At 39.0% G+C, this 18714-nt stretch overlaps 2 protein-coding genes across 2 annotated transcripts in view; one reads left to right on the top strand and one right to left on the bottom strand.

The window, feature by feature from the left end:
* Positions 1–8068, top strand: part of ARHGAP10 (Rho GTPase activating protein 10) — a 155006-nt gene extending 146938 nt beyond the window's left edge. Inside the window, exon 23 of the mRNA XM_009280245.2 lies at positions 7810–8068. Coding sequence (XP_009278520.1) covers positions 7810–7898 — 89 coding nt within the window. The 3' untranslated portion in view covers positions 7899–8068. The remainder of the gene's footprint in view (positions 1–7809) is intronic.
* A 4917-nt stretch (positions 8069–12985) lies between these two features.
* The window catches only part of NR3C2 (nuclear receptor subfamily 3 group C member 2), a 212913-nt gene continuing 207184 nt past the window's right edge, over positions 12986–18714 (bottom strand). The window contains exon 8 of the mRNA XM_019472337.1: positions 12986–16747. Coding sequence (XP_019327882.1) covers positions 16592–16747 — 156 coding nt within the window. The 3' untranslated portion in view covers positions 12986–16591. The remainder of the gene's footprint in view (positions 16748–18714) is intronic.

The following is an 18714-nucleotide window of genomic DNA, read 5'->3' as shown; positions in this document are numbered from 1 at the left end:
TTTTTTAACCAGGTGAAAAAAAAGGGGAACTTAGAAAAATTTTTTTTTTTTTTTTTTTTTAGCATGTGTAACAACAACAACAAAATCGCACAGATATAGACATCTTCTTCTTTGTGATGCTTATTTTAAAGCAGACAGAGCATAGGACATTCCTGTCCTCTGCCTCCTCCCAACCAAGTAAATAGTAAGCCTGGTCCAGACTTCAGTTCTGCTTTTTTTGCAGCGTAAGGTGGTCTGGGGTCCCCACTAGGTACTTCCCTACTAGTACCCACTTTACAAAATCATACTTGATGTTCCCTATTAGAGCTGCCTTGCAGGCAAATCATGCCTGAATTAAGTTAGGTGGAAACCTTTTAAAGATGAATTAGCTAAATGATTGCTCTTCTTCTTAAAGTCACTAACACCACCTATTTTAATTTAAGTTTTTTAAAACATGACTGATAGGGATCTTCAGCAGACATAAAACTGTGTACAGGAAAAAAATCTAGTGCATGGGGGAAAAGACCTGATGCATAGGAGAGAGGCATTTCTAACGCAGAACAGCAAGGGTTGCACACCTGTTGTGTTGGCATGGGATAAGGAAGTCTTTCAAGAAGCAGTTGCTTTTGTGTCGTGTGTTTGTGTGAGAGCAATGTTAAGATTCTTTTCTTGCGCAAAGAGATAGCTAGAAGTTATGGCAAAGCTACCATGGTTTTGGTGCATTACAGCCTCAAGTTGAGTTTTTCAACTAGAGTTGGACTGTCCAAGAACAAGTACGGAATTCGACTCTTTAGTAGCTGTGGAGAAATGTTTCAACTGTAAGACTCTTTCCATATCATCGTACAAATAAGGTTGGAAGTTTGGGAAAAGGTTACGTGGATTGCATTTTGAAAACCTAATTGCAGATTTCCAATGGGAAAGATCACATTCCCTTAAATACATTTGTTTTGATTTATTCCACTGTATCCTGGTTATTTTATAGGCATTGTCCTTGCCCTGCAGGGCTTTCAGCCTAAGGTAGGCTGTGGATCGGCAGAAGAAAGGTGGAGAGCATGCAAGTAATAAGGCAGTAACTGGACGTATGTGATAACTTAATGGCCATTCCATAATGGTTCCCCATAGGTTATGTCATGGATGGCTCTGTCAGTATAGAAAGGTATTCTCAGTAAAAGTGCAGACCAGTCTTCATATTTGAAACCTCTGAAATGCCTTCACATAGGCTTTTTCTTTTTGCGCTAGGCACCCTTGTGTCTATGCTGGGATCAGATTCCAGTGAATCAATTCAGGTTCTTTAGTTACTCAATTTAAATTCCCATATGCCCTAATAAAGCCCCCAAATGAAGAATTAAAGTAATAATACATCAATTCTGCAGCTCTACCAATAACCTTAACTATCAAAGTGACAACGCATCAATCAAGTTGACATACAGCTAGTATCAACCATTAAAGTAACTGTTAAATTAATGTCTACTAAAAAGTGCTGCTTCCATTAGAAGTTTTATCCGTCTCTCCTTTCTCCACCCTGCCTGTCTCACTTTTCTAATCCTGTCTCTTTCACCTCTCACTGTTTGTTGATTTTTTTTTTCTTTTTTCTTCCCTCTCTTTTCTGCTTTGTTTCCTTCTCTTTTTCATTTCCCTTCCCTCTTCTTCTTCTGTTTTGTCTCTCTTGGTTCATAGATGCTGATTGCAGCAGTTCTCTCTTACCTGTTATTATCCTGGATGAATCCTTCTGGCTGCTCTAGCCTGAGACAGGATAATGGCATTTAGTGAAGTACAGTCTTGCACCTGTCATAGGTGCTAAATGTAATATTGGTGCAAGAAGGTAAAAGTTTAACCTTTACTCCTGTCTCCATTTCCTGTTTCTAAATGGGGGGGAAAAAAAATCTGTTTGTCTCAGGCTGACGAGGTTAGATTTACTAATATTTTAAATTAAGCTTTCCATCGCCTGATAGGAATCTGTATAGAATCTGAACATTTGCATATTCAGGTATTTTCAATATTGCATGTACATTGTGCTACCCTGAATGCCACAGTCTTTCCATTAAAGTGTCACAGAATATAAATGCTAAGGTGCCATCTGGTAAGTTAAAAAGAAAAGGCAAAGTTTAATTGAATTGTGTAAGAAAATGAATAATGTAATCTGAACAATATCCACTGGATTTTTTTTTAAATCTTCAATTCAATTTACCTTAGGCTGTGCCAATATTTTTATTTCCCAGTTGCTACAGGCTGTATTATTGACAGCACGTAACAATATAATTCAAGTGGTTAGAAGCAAAGCTTGAAGAGTTTGCAGCTGGATAAGGGCACATATGGGAAGAAGCAGAGTATGATCTGAGACTGAGAGAGACATATGCTGGCTGTATATTTTTGTTGTTGTTGAAGCAGATATTCCCAATAACCATGGAAAGAATAATCAGACTGCCTGGCATTGAAACCTTGCCAGCCTGGGAGCCAAGTGTTATTAAATTTCTGGTTCTTGAAAGAGACTGCTTAGAAGTCAGTAAATGGGAATTTCACTAGGGAGAAGTGTTTTAGATAGGGTAAATGGTGTTTACACAACAAAATTCCTTGGCAGTATTGCTAGCAGGAAGGCTTCCTGAAAACTTGTCAAGATAGCTCTCATCAAAGCTTTCTACAATTTTTAAAAACAGGTTTTAGGGGAGAGAAAACATGGGGAAAACTGAGAAAGTGTTTTGTTACAGTAATTTTCCTTAGGAAAGATGTGGCACCGATCGTCCCTACTAAGCATAGTAGGAACACAAAAAGCCGTGTTCACACAGCCGTTGTCATCCCTCTCTATCTTTTCTAGTGTAACAAAGTGCCAGCCTTAGTTAATGTCCCGGGTTTTGACTCCAAGGCACTCCCTTCCCTCTTATTCATGCTGTGGCTTCTGGACTGTCTTTCTTTATGGTACTGACAAATGAAGGATTTACATCAAAGAGAAGTAGTACTCCCAAAATACTATATTGTGCTGTATGTGCAAATAAATCTTTTGTTGAGGTAAAAATGAGGATAAAGCTACTTCTTTGTACACCTTTCGTCTGTGGATTTCAAAGCACTTGGAAACATTCATGTGCATTAATTATTTCTATTTTACACCTGGAGAAACTGAGTGTACAGGCTGTGGACAGAGGTCCTCCTTTTCAGATATGTCCATGCCATTTGGAAGTAGTTACCTCAAACTGCTGTGGAAAGTTAAATAGCTTCACCAAGAAAAAGTACCAGATGAGCACTACCAAATTCCTACTGCCTTTGCTAGAAGTTTTAAGAAGTCACTGAAGGTAGTTTGACCTTAACCAGTCTGACTTTGCTCCTGCCAACGGTGTTGTGGAAGCAGTGGTCTCCGGAAGAGAAATGTCAAAATGGAAGATGTTTGAACTGATGCATTTTAGCTTGTAGTTGGTGTGTGTGCAGGACTGTCAGATATGTTCAGCTGTCAGGTGGGATGGGAATCAACTCAGGAGAAAGACCCCAAGTCTCAATGTCTACACACAGGTCACCAAGGTATAGCGTAGGGAACTCAGCAGCAACTCAGCTGACCAACCACTTGCCTCTCTTTTAGAGTGAGCCAAATTATTCTTTGGGCGCTCTCTCTAGTCATTGTATTGACTAAATCTCTACCAGCTGTAATAGGAGCTTTGACACTTCTATATAGGGAAGTCTCAGTCTGCGAGCTGAATTCTACCTTCACTAATTTGTCATGGTGTATCAGTGTGTTTGTTTTCGTTCACAAGCCTGAGCCCCCTTATAGGCGGACTGTTTTATTTGTGGTCACACAGTAAATCTTTAGCAAAGTCAGGAAGAAGACCCCTTGACTCCTAGCGCTGTGTCCTGTCCACAAGATAATTCTGCTTCTCACAACATGCTTAAGGGAAACAGCAAGTTTTTAAATTTTGAATTCCATGCTAACCCTAAGCATGCTGAATGTTTGTGTATTTCTGCGGTCAACTTCACTCATAGGGATTGTTACAAAAATCCATAGGGATTTCTAAACACGGAGGGCTTGCAAGCACATTTTGTTGCTTTAATTTAATTTCTTGGTGAAAAATTGCCCAGCGTGATTGAGTTCTCTGGAAATCTATTCTGGTGTTCTAGTGGTTTTAGCAGTGAGATTTCTGTTGCCCACAAAATGCAATCCTCATTTATGTGGCTCGTTGGGCTCGTTACTTTGGTAAATTAGTCCATCAGAAAGGGAGGCCCTCTTGTGCTAGGCACCATGTGTGTTAGATTGCCTCCCCTGTTTCTGTTTCCTCCTGAAACAGCTGGTTTCCACAAAGGTGTGGAAATCAGTGTGAATCAGTGTCTGATTCAGTCCTGCCACAGTTAGTGGCACCTAGGCAATGTACAACTGTGGAAATGAGTCTTGGTCTCATTTGTAGTTGAGACACGTGAAACTTTTGAGCTGCCAAAGCAGAACAAGGTCTGCTTATAGCATTGGGTCTCTGGGAAGAGCTGCTAGCAAATTTTGTGTATTTGCAGTTAGATAATCATAACATTGGCAATATTGAAGCTATTTCCTATGGAGAATACAGAAAAGTAGGAAGAAATACTGCAAATACCAAGTTTACCTTATTGTGTTTCTTGATTAGATGAAATGAGAAAAGCCTTTACTTAGAGGTCTCATTGCAAGTTGAAAGTCTGTTGACTTTGTTTGTCCATTTGAGTTGGCGTGATTGTTTGTAGTGCTTGCCATCGTTACTGATGGTCAGACATTCTCCTTCTCTACACTTTGCCTCCGCTAGAGGAAGACTGCTGAAATGGCCTTGCAGCAGCTACTGAGGAAGCTGCCGTCCCACTCTGGGCTCTCAACTTTGCGGCTATTTCCACTGTCCTAAGAGGTGATGGCTTTTGGTGGTGGTTCTTTGATTGGTCGTCTTGTGGATATACACTTGTTAAACCTTGCTGAAAATATTTAATTTTTAGTTCTCTGCTCCGTATCTTTTACATACAAGTATTTTCCCCTCCTGTCCCTAGCCAACGTAAGACACAGTCTTATGGGATGCTTGGTCCAATAATGAGTTGTAATTTTAAGGCCAAATGTGTGGTATCTGCAGCAAGGTATTTTTAAATGAGGCCGGCCCGAGAAAGTGCTAAGAACTGTAATCGTTGTTGACGGAGAAGAAATGACAGAAAGGGGACACTACGGAACATCTTCTCTTGAGCAGGCTATTTTTTCAGAAATAGCCCGTGTCCTGGGTTTAAGAAGAGCTGTGCATGATAGCGAAATGTCTTTTGTGTGGTAAAGTGTTTCTTATTTTAAATGAATGCTGTTGTACACTAAACTTTGGAAATGGATTAGCAAAGCAAACAGGATCATTGGAGCTTAAAGCAGCTTTACATTTGGACAGCTTCCCCATTAATATCATTTGCCTACAGAAGTCATCAGTGATGTACGTGGGTATCTTAACCCTTCTTGCGTAAGGTGATTTGAATGGGGGCAGAAGTCTTGCCTGACATGACAGTCACCACCGCTGCTGAATATTAAAAATTACTTCTTGGTGCATTTTTTAAAAAAAGACTGATCTCTAGAAATGGTGTTCTTAGGTGTAATCGGAGTGCTAATTCTTTCTTCAGTCTTCAGAGTCTACAAGAAACTTCTGCTGACAAATAACGAGGCCCTGAGCTGTGTAACGTACATGTACGATATTTAATTTCCCAAGCACAGACCTCACTTGTACCATCCATGTCTAGTCTCTTCTGGGGTGAAAATGGTATTTGTCACTCAAGTCCAATTGCTCGGCCGTCGTGCATTATCTCTGAATGTGCTGCAGTGCGCAGAGTTCAGTATTATGTTATCAAACTTGTTTAGAAAATATTTTTTTTTAAATTTGTTGTTGTGTTGAGCCAAGTGATTCAGCATAGTTTGAGCATTTCCTCCCCTGGGTAAATTTTAGGTAAATTTAAATTTCAGTGTGATCCCCTCAGATGAGGGCTACCCTCATTTTGAACAGGCCTTTGATTTATAGACACTCACATGCCAGTAATATCTATCCTGTCTCTAATGTAAATTGAGGTTGAGCTCCAGAGGACAAGTAAAAATTTCCTACTTCCAGGTTTTCTAGTTGGTTTTTCTTCCTAATCTGTCATTTTTAGGAGTTTGTTTCCTGTAATACAGATGTGCTCCATAGGCATGGGAGACTTCAGGGAGAGGTTTGGCTGCCTGCTAGAGCTACTGGCGTATTTGCTGGAAAGGGTAGAATTACAGCCGCTGCGGTGGAGCTTCTGGAGGGAGGTTTGTGGTGGTGTCAGCAATGCAGTTTCAAATGCATGTGTACTCTGTAATTGTGGAATAAAAATGACAAAGGGAGAGGAGGGCCTGCTAATTACTAATAGTAATGTAAGTTACTGTGTGTGCAGAGATCCTAAAAGGTAATTTTCTATGTATTTTTTCCTTTGGAATCTTTCTGTCAAACATATTCATTATAAATATAAGCCCAGACTTTTGATCTGAATCTAAACTATCAGTATCATTTGAAAGCAGTTTTGTTTTCTGGATTCCTTGGAGAGGTATAGCTGTTGTTTAAACCGTGGTTTCTGAGCACAGCTTCTAGCTTCATTGTCTGACAATAATAGGACATAAGGAAAAAACTAGGAGAAAGTATGGTAAGTGCTCAAATTTAGAGCCTTACAATGCTTTTGAAAGTGAGACTTAACATGCTGCTCTCTCTTAACTGTTATTTCCCTGATTTGTAGAAGGCTACAAATATCACATTCCCCAATGTGTTAATGTGTTTTAAATAAAGCACTGACATGGCTGGCAGCATGTTTCAGCATTTGTCTGATCTCTTCCCTAAATAATGTCTGTCTCAGAAGCACTGTGAGGATAAATTAATATGGTAGAGAATATCGTAGGTTGCTCAAAGTGTGGGATTTTACGGTTACATAGGTAAGTAGGTACCTGTATCATATTCTTATAAGAAATTTGATAGGGGAATTTGAGGACTTCTTAGTCTGTTTTCCAAAGAAATGAGGCTTATGCTTCTTTTTTAACTTCCTGTCAAATGTGGTCAAGATATATATAGGAAACCAGGTTTCATTAGTTCTGTTGCTCACAGAATAACTTGTGGGGCATTTAGAGTCTGAGCCGAATTTTTTCTTATTTTAGATTCACGGATACTCTTGCGTGAACTTTGGCATCAGCAGTGGCAAACACTTAGGATGGCAATAAGGAACAAGGCGTATCGTTCAAACTTTTCCTTTGTGAATAGCACTATGTATCTAAATTTCAGAGGGAGGATTTAACCAGAAGAATGATTCAGTTTGTCCATTGGTCTCTTCCAATAGCAGCTCAACTCTGTGAAGAGATGCTACTTGGAGTGAGATCTGGCTTATTTCTATTTCCCCTATAATCCTTTACATGCTTACTTTTCATGCAGAGTAAGGTCCTATGCCATTTTTCTGTGGCTCTGAGCTTCCAGATTCATCACCTCTGCTCAAGACAGGTTTTTGGTCTTGCTTTGCCCCCAGCTACTGAAATTGTTTTCCACTGTTTGATAGGAATTCTAACTTCTCCCCAAAGGCGTCTAGATTTTCTATTTTATAAACCCGTCCTAAGTTCCATTAACTGTTTCCTTAATGAAGTCTCCTGCACCTAAAAGCTATTTCAGCAAGTATACTTCGCAGAAGATAGGTCAAGCACCTATATTATGCAAGTATTTAAGTTAAGTTAATCATCCTCTTCATCATTCCAAGCCAGATTCTTAAGCTGGTCATTGCGGAAGACTGGATGTTTTTATGGATGCTTTGCCTGGTGTCATGGAGCTAAAGCTAGAAGTACTAATTCAAGCATAAAAAAGATGCAGTAATTTTTTTCCTTTTCTTTTGCAGTGCAATTTTCCAGAGAACCAGGATGGCTAGAAGGCACGCTAAATGGAAAGAGAGGACTTATTCCCCAAAATTATGTTCAGTTTTTATAGCTTTGTGCATTGAACGCCAAGAAGGTGTACATGGTATCCATGGATTTTTGTTATAGTCACTTCTCTCTACTTTTGTGACTGCTTTTAATCAACGAAGAGCCTGACTATGGGTTGAAGATCCTAATCTGTATAAAGACATTAAGTGTTGCCAAATACGAATTACAAAAAAAGATTCTTTAAGGGTTGGAATGGGTGGGGGGACAAGAAAGGGGGATGGAGGGATAGGTTAATTTTTTAATAGGGTGCTTTTTTCAATTGTAAAGAGCAGTAGTGGAATGTTTGTTTGCAAAATAACTAGCATTTTAAGTCAAATATTTGGTTGATCTGTGACTCAACTGTCAGCTAGATTTTTATTGGGTTGAAGATCCTAATCTGTATAAAGACATTAAGTGTTGCCAAATACGAATTACAAAAAAAGATTCTTTAAGGGTTGGAATGGGTGGGGGGACAAGAAAGGGGGATGGAGGGATAGGTTAATTTTTTAATAGGGTGCTTTTTTCAATTGTAAAGAGCAGTAGTGGAATGTTTGTTTGCAAAATAACTAGCATTTTAAGTCAAATATTTGGTTGATCTGTGACTCAACTGTCAGCTGGAGAAGATTTTTATAAACTTAGTGTCCTGGAGATTGTGCATCGATAACCAGCATTTTTAACAGAGTATTATTTGGGTTTGGAAAATACTGTTGGATTAAAAAAGCTATCATGCTGACAATTAAATTATATTTCAAAGTGGAATAGGCAGTACGGAACAGACACCAGTAAGTAAAATAATAGGTATCAAGACATGACATTTTTCAAATGTCTTCAAAGAACACATTCGTTTATGTTGTGTGTATGATTTCATTTGCTTTATAAAGATAAGACACATGAACTTTTATTACAGGCTTCTATATGTCATGGTTCCTTTGCTACTCAAAAGTATCACTGTAAATGAAATAAAATGTTATTTGCTATTTGACCTGTCATTCCTACATTGGAGAATATTTTGCTCTGGTTCTGTAAGTTGCGACATGAAACAACTATTGGCAGCTGTATGCAGTCGGCCTCAAGCAGGCTCCAAAATAGCGAGGAACTTTCCTCACTTAAAATAGGCAACTCGGCAAGCTCAAGCCAAAAGGAAAAGAGAATCTCTGGCTATGAACCTTGTGCATCCTGGAGGAATCTTGCATTTTATCTGTTGTCTGTCTGTCTAGCTCATCCTTGAGCTTCCCTTTCTTCCTCCCCTGTAATTGTCAGTTGTAAGGTCTTGATACTTGGTAGTATCGGAATCCTCAAGTAGCTGCTTCATAATTTGTAGAACTATTTGAGCAGTAAGAGAGTTATCTGTGGTCATAGAAAAAGCTTCCAGAAATCTTGTGGTGTATAAATCTGTGCTTTGTGATTTAAAAAAAAAAAAAAAGTTACGTGCAGTTTATCATTATCTTTGTATTTTTCTCTCCTTCAAGTAAGACCCTCTGGGAGGCAGTGGAGAGGATGCAGGAAAATGTGATGGGATGACGTGCTAATACAGGCTCACTTATTTTTTAAATTGGACTCCGTGGATTTTGAGTCATTTACTGCAGATATACTTAGCTTGCAAGTTTTTCTAACTAATGTGATTAGTAAACCAGTTAATGGTTAATGCTGCCTTAAGGTTGGGATGGTTTTTTTCCCCCTTAAGATTTAACTCCATACCATTATTTTGTTCCTTTGCCCAGACTGCAGAGACCATTGGACTATGCACAAATCATTTCCAGATGGAGCAATGGTGGGCCAAGTCAGTACAGCTCTCCAGCACTAAACCTCATAGCTTGGAGGAGTTTCATTTGGTGTATTCTCCTGGTATTTGAGCAGTGACTCTCTGCCATACAGCTTTTAGGCAGTTCTTGTCTTGGCATAGTGGCTAAGTGACCCAAGCACTGAAGATGACTTTTGGACTTCTGTGAAGGAGATCAAGTTCTTTAATTTGCTCCTTGACTCAGTATTAAGGAAATAGTTGCACCAGTACATACAGCAACAGATTGCAGGTTTCCTTGTTCAGAAGTGTTCACGTGGCAAAGCATCGTGTTGCCTGGGCCCACAGCTTTATCAACTCATTTGTGGCCTTAAAGAGTCATTCTGGAGGCAGGATGGTGTTTGTGTGGCCAGGCTCAGTTTTCATGGCTACCAGTTGGTGGAACATGTTGAAAGAAGAGGGAGAATGTAAATCTTTGGTATTAGCCTAGTAGGCGTGGCAGCTAGGTATGCTGGCTTGTCAGATAGCGAAGCTGTGACAACTTGAAGCTTACAAGCTTTGTAAGTTGCTTCTGTTTGTGGTGGTGGTGTTGTTTTAAACGTGCAGTGCGTGTTTGATCTTGTTCTGGCTGCTGTCTTCCACAATTCTCAATGTATTTCTCAGCTCTAGCTCTGTGGTTTGGTTTGTTTTTTTTTTTCCTTTTAACTGAGGTGGTTTAAAAAGGCAGATATATAGAGGAGGAATAAAAGACTTACTTAGTGTCTCTTCCATCCAGTCCTGTGACCCTACTTGCCTTTAGGTGAGATGTTTTGAGACTCCTGTTAGTTCTGGGGCCATGCAGCACCCAAACAAGAAGAAACCTTTGCTACTGAGAAACGGTACACTGAGCAGAGGTAATGCTAATCCACACTTTCTCGCGTCCTAGACGTTGTCTAAAGGCAGTACTGTGAGCTGAGCCAGATCAGATCTGGCTTTCAGGCTAACCACACTGTCTCTTAGGAATTTAGTTATGGTAACTGCTACGCACCATACAGGTTTCCACATCAGCTCGGTCATACTGATGCCGAGTACGGACTTGTACAGCCAGGTAGCCATGGCATATCTCATTCTTCATCCTCACTGCTGAACAGCGCTGTAAATGATGCCCTTGTACTGACTGTTTGGAAGTACAGGTTAAAGGATGCCAAAAGTTAAAAATCATATAAAGTCAGGCCCCTTTCCTATCCCTGGAGATTGTTTTCTTTCCTGAAGCTGGGCCTTAGGGCATGCCTCTTGTCTGTCTTTTCCATGGCTCGGTAGATTTGGGAAGAGCAGAGTAATGTACTGTTAACTTGAGGCAGGAAGGAGGGCAGGGAATCAGTTGTGGAGAAAGCCGGTCGAAGGGCTCTTCTCTTTTGGCCTGGCAGCAGGAGCGGTCGTTCTCCATGGGGCTGGCCTGACTCTGTCCTCTCACGGGGAACTGCTCTTGTGTCACAGCTGTGGGTACAGGTTCAGCTTAATGCTCAGGCTGGGCTCCCCCTCCTTTGCTGTGCGCTATGTGTGTAGGGGCATGTACTTGTCAGTTTTCAAAAGCTGAGACTCCTGGTGGTGAATGCATGACACAGGCTGAAAATTAGAGCGGGTGAATTAGGAAAAAACAAAACATTTTGTGCTTTTTTTTGCACAATGACGTTTGCCTTGCCATCACTGTGGGGCCAGAGATTGAATCCCTCAGCCTGGGGATTAAGGTCGAATATGTGTTTGCTGAATAATTAATGGAAAAGCTGAGACTCCTGACTAGCTGGGATCAGTAGGAATTTACAGTCTGCGTTAGTCACTGGACAGCGCGCGGCTCTGCACCTTGGCCGGGCAGTGTTTTCACTCTGCTAGGTGAAAAACCCTGGGGTTTTCAGGCTGCTGAATGTTGTTAATCATTGTCCCAGCTGATCTTCATGGCAGGTTTCCTTCTGGTGCCCAGACTTTCATCAGGAGTGAAAGAAAAAGTCTCATTGGCCGATTTATCTGCCCTGTAATGAAAGTAAGTGTTCCTGCTACATTGCTTATAGCTTTTGCTAGCTGAGCCTCTGTAATGGTATTGCAGAAAAGACTCGGGGAGAAACTTGCCTTTCTCAATGCTCTGTTCCTTGTTCTCTTTCTCTTAATCCATTTCACAATTCTTACTTGGTTTGCAATTTAAAGAGAAAAGTTGCTGACAGAGGGCTTACGTAGGATGTAAATGCACCAGTGCTAAACACGGTTTAACTGAAAGCCTTCACTGGAGTTTCACCTCTTAAGCTGAATGTACCTTGGACATCGTTTTCTACGTTAGAGTTCAACAGTGTGCCCTCATCTGTGCTTGCGGTAACCACAGGTAAGCACCAAATAAACTTCATCCTATCGACATCTACGATTAAAGCGTTCTTTTAAAAACCTTACGGCATGGCAAAATGTCTGAAATGAAAGGGCATTTTTTCACTCCTTTCTATCTTAGAAATATTGTACTCATCACAAACTCCCAGTCTCTGTAGATACCTGAAAGAAAGCAGCGTCCCAGCTTGAAGTCAGATTACAAGTTCCGTTATGTTTTTAAGTAGTGATAGCGTTTTCTTATTTCTAGAACAGCATGAGACAGATACATCTGCTTGTAAACATATGGGAAATTTTTCTTAACACTGCTGATCCTCTACTGTTCTTTCCTTCTGACAATTCAGCGAACAGAAGGCAGGTGCAAGGATTTTTGTCATGAAAAAACCAAAATGCAATTAAATGGTGGTCTTACAGCACAGACCTAGCTTCGTGCAGAACTTAGCGGCGATTTTTTGATAGGTAGTGCACAGAACAAACCAGGACAGCGAGAGTTTTATTTCCCCTTCTTAACTCTCTTACTATAATTATAAACTGACCCCGAGAAGGCAGTTTGATTTAGTCCCTGGGGAAACCTTGTGTTTATAAAATAGTGAACCCCTATTTCCATGAGAGAAATTCTAACTTTGGTCAATGGGTACAGCAGCTGTAGGTTAACTGAAACTGGAAGCCAGACCTGTCTGGCTATTGAAGGTTGCTGGGTTTGTTTCTTTGCGTGGGATGTAGCTTGTGCGTGTAACAGTGTCAGCACGTCATTTGGCAAGCGCAGTTATCCAGGTTAAGTGAACCAAATTCCTCACGGTTGGGCGTTCCTTATTCTACAGTGTGAGTAGCTGCTCTCTGGCTGAAGCCATCGTATGTGCTGCGTCATCCAAATTAATAGGGCTTGATGAAACCAAATTTCTAGATGTATGAAGAAAGATGTTATATTACATTGTTAGTTACTGAATAACGTTTCTAGATGAGCAGAAGCTTGTCCCTAAGGATCTCGCTGCACCAGCACCTATCTGAGATTAAGATGCAAGAAATACTTGCAATCAAACCAGTTTAATTCATGTATATTTGTACAATTTGTATAAAAAAAAAGAAAAAAGAAAAATAGGTACTTGCAGACATTAACATAAAGACCAAACAATATTTTCTATTTATTTAAAAAGCTTTAAACATACAGAAGCAAACCCCTAATTATAAATGCATCATTATGCATAGATTTTACTGTTTACACCATACTGCTGGCTGCTTTTAATTTTCATCCAGGAATCTATTTAAACTCCAAGAATTCTTAAACATTCCTCTGTGATTCCTGGCCTCAGAACTGCTGTCTATCTTATCAAGTCATTGACCTCCAGCTGAAAACATTGCTCTAAAAAAAGAAAAAGTCAGATCTTTAATAAACAATTAAAAGTGCATTAACTGTAGAATTGTTTAATTTCATAAATGTTTAAACAAGTCAGTGAAAAACACCACCCTGTGAATTAGCTTTTTGCATTATTGATTGTAAAGTATCTTTTTAATAAGATTTTGATATTGCAAACTTTAGTCTTTTCTATTTTATTTTGCGCAACTGTTCAGTCGCACGATGTGTAGTATTCCTGAAATACCCACTGCAGTACATTAAACACTATTTTACATTTTTTAACTGTGTATACAATGCTCTTGCTGTATATCCCCATTCCTTCTTACAACAAAATAATTTAGCTCAATGAACAGAAGCCCACTTCTAAAAGGTGTTTTAGTTTGTCTTGTATTTTGCAGGAGACAAATGCCTATTTCATTCTAAACAAATTCAAAAGAACGTAACTTCCCAGTAGCTAAAAACTAGGGTTGGTTTGTGGTTTGTTTTTTTTTTGCTGTACACAGGTTTAGATTAAAAAAGTGATGGCTATTCTGCTTAAGTGTCCTTGATAAGAGAATACTGCCTCTTACAACATCTATATCCAATTGTATCTATTACTTCAATGATCTCTAGCAAAAAATAATAATCAATGAATGGTTTCATAAACAACAGGTGATTAAAGTAAAGGATTTATTATCATCTGCTTACAGTTGTTTGCAAAGACAGACAGACGTTTTTGCATAAAGATATAAATTGCTTTTTAAAACTAATTTAGTGTGTTTAATTATATGAAGTTTCTGTGAATTATGAATTGTACCAAACCAAGATTAAAAGTAATAAGGTCAAAAATAGGAGCAAACAGACAACAATTTGGACTGGGACAGGCATTTAACAGTGAAGTGTAGATATGGCTTTGGCTGTTTTAATCAAGCAAAGTTACTCTGAGACACAAAAGGAGGCAGTAACTTTGTTAATATAAAAAGCTGCTGCAGACTGTATTCACCCAGAACCTGGCTTTGAGATTTTCTGTTTTAGACTTAAAAAAAGTGTAAATGAAAAGATGGATGTATGACTGTGTCTTTACTGTAAACAACCAGTCTGCATGCTGTGTGTCTCACGTTGGAAGTTTGGCTTTCATATTGCTGTGCAGGTCAGTATTTAAAGATCTGCCTATGAATTAGACTTCCAAAATGCAAATAATATATGTATGTATATATTTATATATAAAAAAACCTCTCTGAATACAGTCTTTACAGGTTACTCATTGCATAAGGCAGGTGTCATTTAAAAAGACAAGTAGCACTGACTGTCTTCAGTGCACCAAAGCGCACCTCAAAATTTGGACTCAGAAAGGGTGTAGAATTCTTAATTCGACCACCGTTTAAAAGAAATGCTACATTCTGACCGGCCAAGGGACAAACTAGAGCTCAAAAATACCAGTGGCACCCAGAAAGAACACTACAGATTAGGACTCTGAAAAACTGTTCTATTTAAACATGAGCATATGGTAGCAACAGTTGAGCCTCAGAAAAGTTCACCTGTCCTCTATTCTACTCCAAAATTTTGTATTTGCTTATAAATTGTGAAATAGCGAAAATCACCTCAAAAATTTTTTTTCTTGCAGTCTTATTCTAGAGAAAACATTTTTGAGACAAAATCAGACCAACTGAGTTGAACTTGTAGTGTGAACATTTGTCTTCTCAGATGTATTCAGGTTATTACAAAAATGCTTACAAAATTACATACGGCTTTAGTTTATCACTAAAAATTCTACTCAGCTAATCTGCCCTTCTCGGTACCTTACCATCCCTCTCACCAGTACAAAGCTGTTCGATATACTTACTGTAATGATCTGCATGTTCCCGTCATCATAATCAGAAACCGCTCTCCCCCATCTGAAATAATAATCTGACCTTTTAAGATGTTTTATGTATCCAGTATTCAAAGGAAAAACAAACAATCTGGGAAACCTTAATAAAAAAAAGAAAACTCACTCAACATCTTATTCGCCCCTGTTCCCCTGAGAGAGAAGGGGAATAGAGGGGAAGAACTCACTAGATCATCAAGCTGGCAAAAGCTTTGGAGAGACCGTAATTTGTCTTGTTAAATGAAACCTTCGTAAAGTGGCAAACGCAACATAGTGTAGTTTCTGACAGAAATATGAAGCGGGATTTCTCAGATGTGCTCAAGTCACATACGCTTGCAAGCGAGACAAAAGGGAGAAAAATATAGAGGAAAATAGAAAGGCTTAAATACAACCGAAAAGGTTAAGTGTGGTTATTTACAACGGATACTGTAGGATGGCAAATTAGATATGATGCTAAAAAAGGCACAGCTTTCCCTTTCTTAAATACACTGTAAACGGTTCATTATGCATGCAGAACATTTCACTTTACAAAAAAATTACCTTGTTTGTTTAGACAAAGATAGTACTTAAATAGTCTCCAGCAAAATAGAGTTCTTTCAAAAATACTTTCCCATTCATCCTATTAACCATTAAAGATTTTTTTTGTCTCATTTACAAAAGTTCCTTACACCTTATTTCAGGTCCTTCACAATTTATACATACAGCAATGTACAGTACAGCAAAAGACTGCAAAAAATTATTTGTAAAGCCAGCACAATAGATACCATAAATTGATACCAGGGCATTTGTTTTCACATCTTATCCTTTTTAATTAAATAGTAAATGGACACTTAACACAGTGTATATCATCTATGATGGGATAACATGGGATAACAAATGCCACAGGTGGGGATAACAGAGTATTCCACACCAAATGTTCTGTTATTACTTTACACGTTAGGGTTTGTGTGTGTATATATGTGTGTATATATATAGGTTTTGTTGGTTTTTTTTACAAGAAAAGAATATTAATGCCCCATATTGACTTTACGTTTTATGTGCAAACCAAGGGTAAGCTTTAAAAAGTTCTCATTAGTTCTTGAACCCTTTTAAAACAAGCAAACAATACCAGAAACTACATGGCATATTTAAAACTCCATCTGTTAAAATATCAAAATCAAAGAGTTACTGACTAGATATGGCTTTTCATCCAGAGGAACAGGAACATTTTCTAAGTGTTTTAGGGTTATGGGGTAATTTCCAAACATCTAGGTCTTGCCAAATCCGAGTCAACTGCTTTCCAGTCCCCAAACCCTTCATATGATTTTAGACTATTCAGAGACTGCTGAACAAGTGTAAATAGCATGTTTAAAATATGGTTTCTTGGGTCCTTCATGGGTGTGGAATAACACAGGGAAACTTAAGGCAAAGTTCTTCCATTTAAGACATTTTCTATCACTTCCTGTGAAAGTACAGGGGCTTGGCATTCCCAGATTCCACCTTTGGTAGCTGGTCACTGATGATTTCCACCAGCATGGCTGGAAACTCTACTTTCAGTGCCTGAGACTCTCGGAAGGTGTAGAAACAGAATTCCAATAAGTCACTAACAAGCTGAAATGCAGAAAGAAACACATTTTAGGAAAAACACAGAGGATTTTGCATGCAAACAGCAGCTTATTGATAATGGATTATTACCAAGAAATGGCATCTTACAGTCCATTTGCAGGGGTTAAAAAGCAAACAAAAGAACTCAAATCTTGTTAAAAATCAGCTAACTAGGAAAAACTAAGATACCAGAGATTTGATTTTTCAGTGTAACTGCACTTTTCATTTCACTAACAGGCAACTGGCCACCATGAAAACTATATGTAAGTAATGTACTCAATGTCTGAAAATAAAGCCTTCTGCCCAGAGGGTAAAGATCAGCCATAAACTATTGTATCTCTAAATTTCAGCTGGATACATGTTCATTAAATCGTTAACGTCACTGCACTCTCCAGGGGCCGCAACCTACAACTGCCAGAGCAGCTGATGTTTTTAGCGCAACAACATGACTGCTGTGTCACACTGTAGCATTTCAGGTTTTATAGCATCACAGTCCATGTGAAATTGTTCATCTGGTAAAGCATTTTATCTTTTAAATGCATTTTTTAATACACAACCCCAAGCTTTTTTCCTGATATTTAGGGGGAAGTATTTCTTTTTGGAAAAACCCCTGAAGTTCTCTATTTTTGTAGTGGTAGCTAACAGCACACTTTTGCTTTCTCTCAGTAGATTAAGCATAATGCTGAGAATTTTAAAGATAAAAATTTCTAATTAGCTCTTCAATGATAGAGAAGGGAGCTTTGTTCTGTAACACCACAAGTCCCGAGTCATCTGTTAGCGTGGGACCACCTCCACCAGCAGAACAAAACTGCACCTTACGCTGCGCCATGGCACTCCTTTGGCTTCCTCTGGGTGGCAGAGGTTTTCCGAGGTGAAACCGTATCACAGTTCTCCCAAATGGCAACTGACAGCCATTTTGTGATCCTAACAAAGGTGGTCTCCAGCTGTAACAGGAACGCGAGCTGAAGTGCTAAATGGCATACAGGTACCATGAGCTTTTTGGTGTGTGGAAAAAAATACCATGCGTCTTCAAAGCACCGATAAATTTAGTCCACCTACTTCCACCTTGTCTCAAGTTGTGGTGTTCTCATTTGTCAGTTACAGAGCTTCGTTTTGGTCTACGTGTTATGGGAAGCTTAATCACACTACAAGAATGAACATTAATTTTGGCTTTTGAGCATTTTAGTTTGTTTTGTCTCTTGTTTTGTGCTATTTTCTCCACACAAAATTGCAAACTGCAGGTTATCTTTGCTATAAAACAACACGCCGTTAGAGCGAGAGAACTGTGAAGACAAGACCAGCATCACTGCTCAGGGACTTACTTCTATTTTAATGATAAAAGCATGGCAAAGCAATCTCATGGCTCAACCTACATGCGTGCAGGCTTTTGCTGGGTTAGTTTTACATAGTACTTTACTTGTTCATGAACTTCAGTAGCAAGAGAATGTTATTTCAAAACTAGTTTTTTTGGTTGCTGTGGTCTAAATGAATCTCCTAAAGCCTTACAGTATGTTGGACCCTTTGCAATCTTTAAGAAAAACACAACACAAGTCAGTCAAGAGGCAGAGGCAAGTCAGCTTCTGAGGCACCCGTGAATGAAGTGCGTCTAGGTTTCAGTTAGCGTATTAATTTCCATCGCAGTTCACCAAATGACTGCGTTGTACAACTAAAGAAAAACTAGAGCCTCTGCTGTTTAAAAATTCAGAAGTTACGCACAGCTTAATTTTGGTGCCTTATGTCCTCGCAAAGGACTTAAACCACTTCTGCTTGTGTAGTTTATCAAACACAAGTTTGTCGTTTCAATTCTTAACTTGTAGAGCTGCACTCCGCAGTAAAGCCCCTGTTAAAGATAGAGTAAATAAAAGTGGACTTCCAAAAAGGAAATTAAAAAAAAAAAAAAATACAGAAATGCTCATATCTGCTTGTCCATAATTTACTTCTATGCTAGTCTTGAATTTTTTCTAGATCGGAAG

This window comes from Aptenodytes forsteri, unplaced genomic scaffold (assembly GCF_000699145.1).
Source record: "Aptenodytes forsteri isolate BGI_AS27 unplaced genomic scaffold, ASM69914v1 Scaffold227, whole genome shotgun sequence".
Taxonomy (NCBI): domain Eukaryota; kingdom Metazoa; phylum Chordata; class Aves; order Sphenisciformes; family Spheniscidae; genus Aptenodytes; species Aptenodytes forsteri.
The sequence above is the reverse complement of the archived record's forward strand: the minus strand, read 5'-3'. Positions and strand labels throughout refer to the sequence as shown.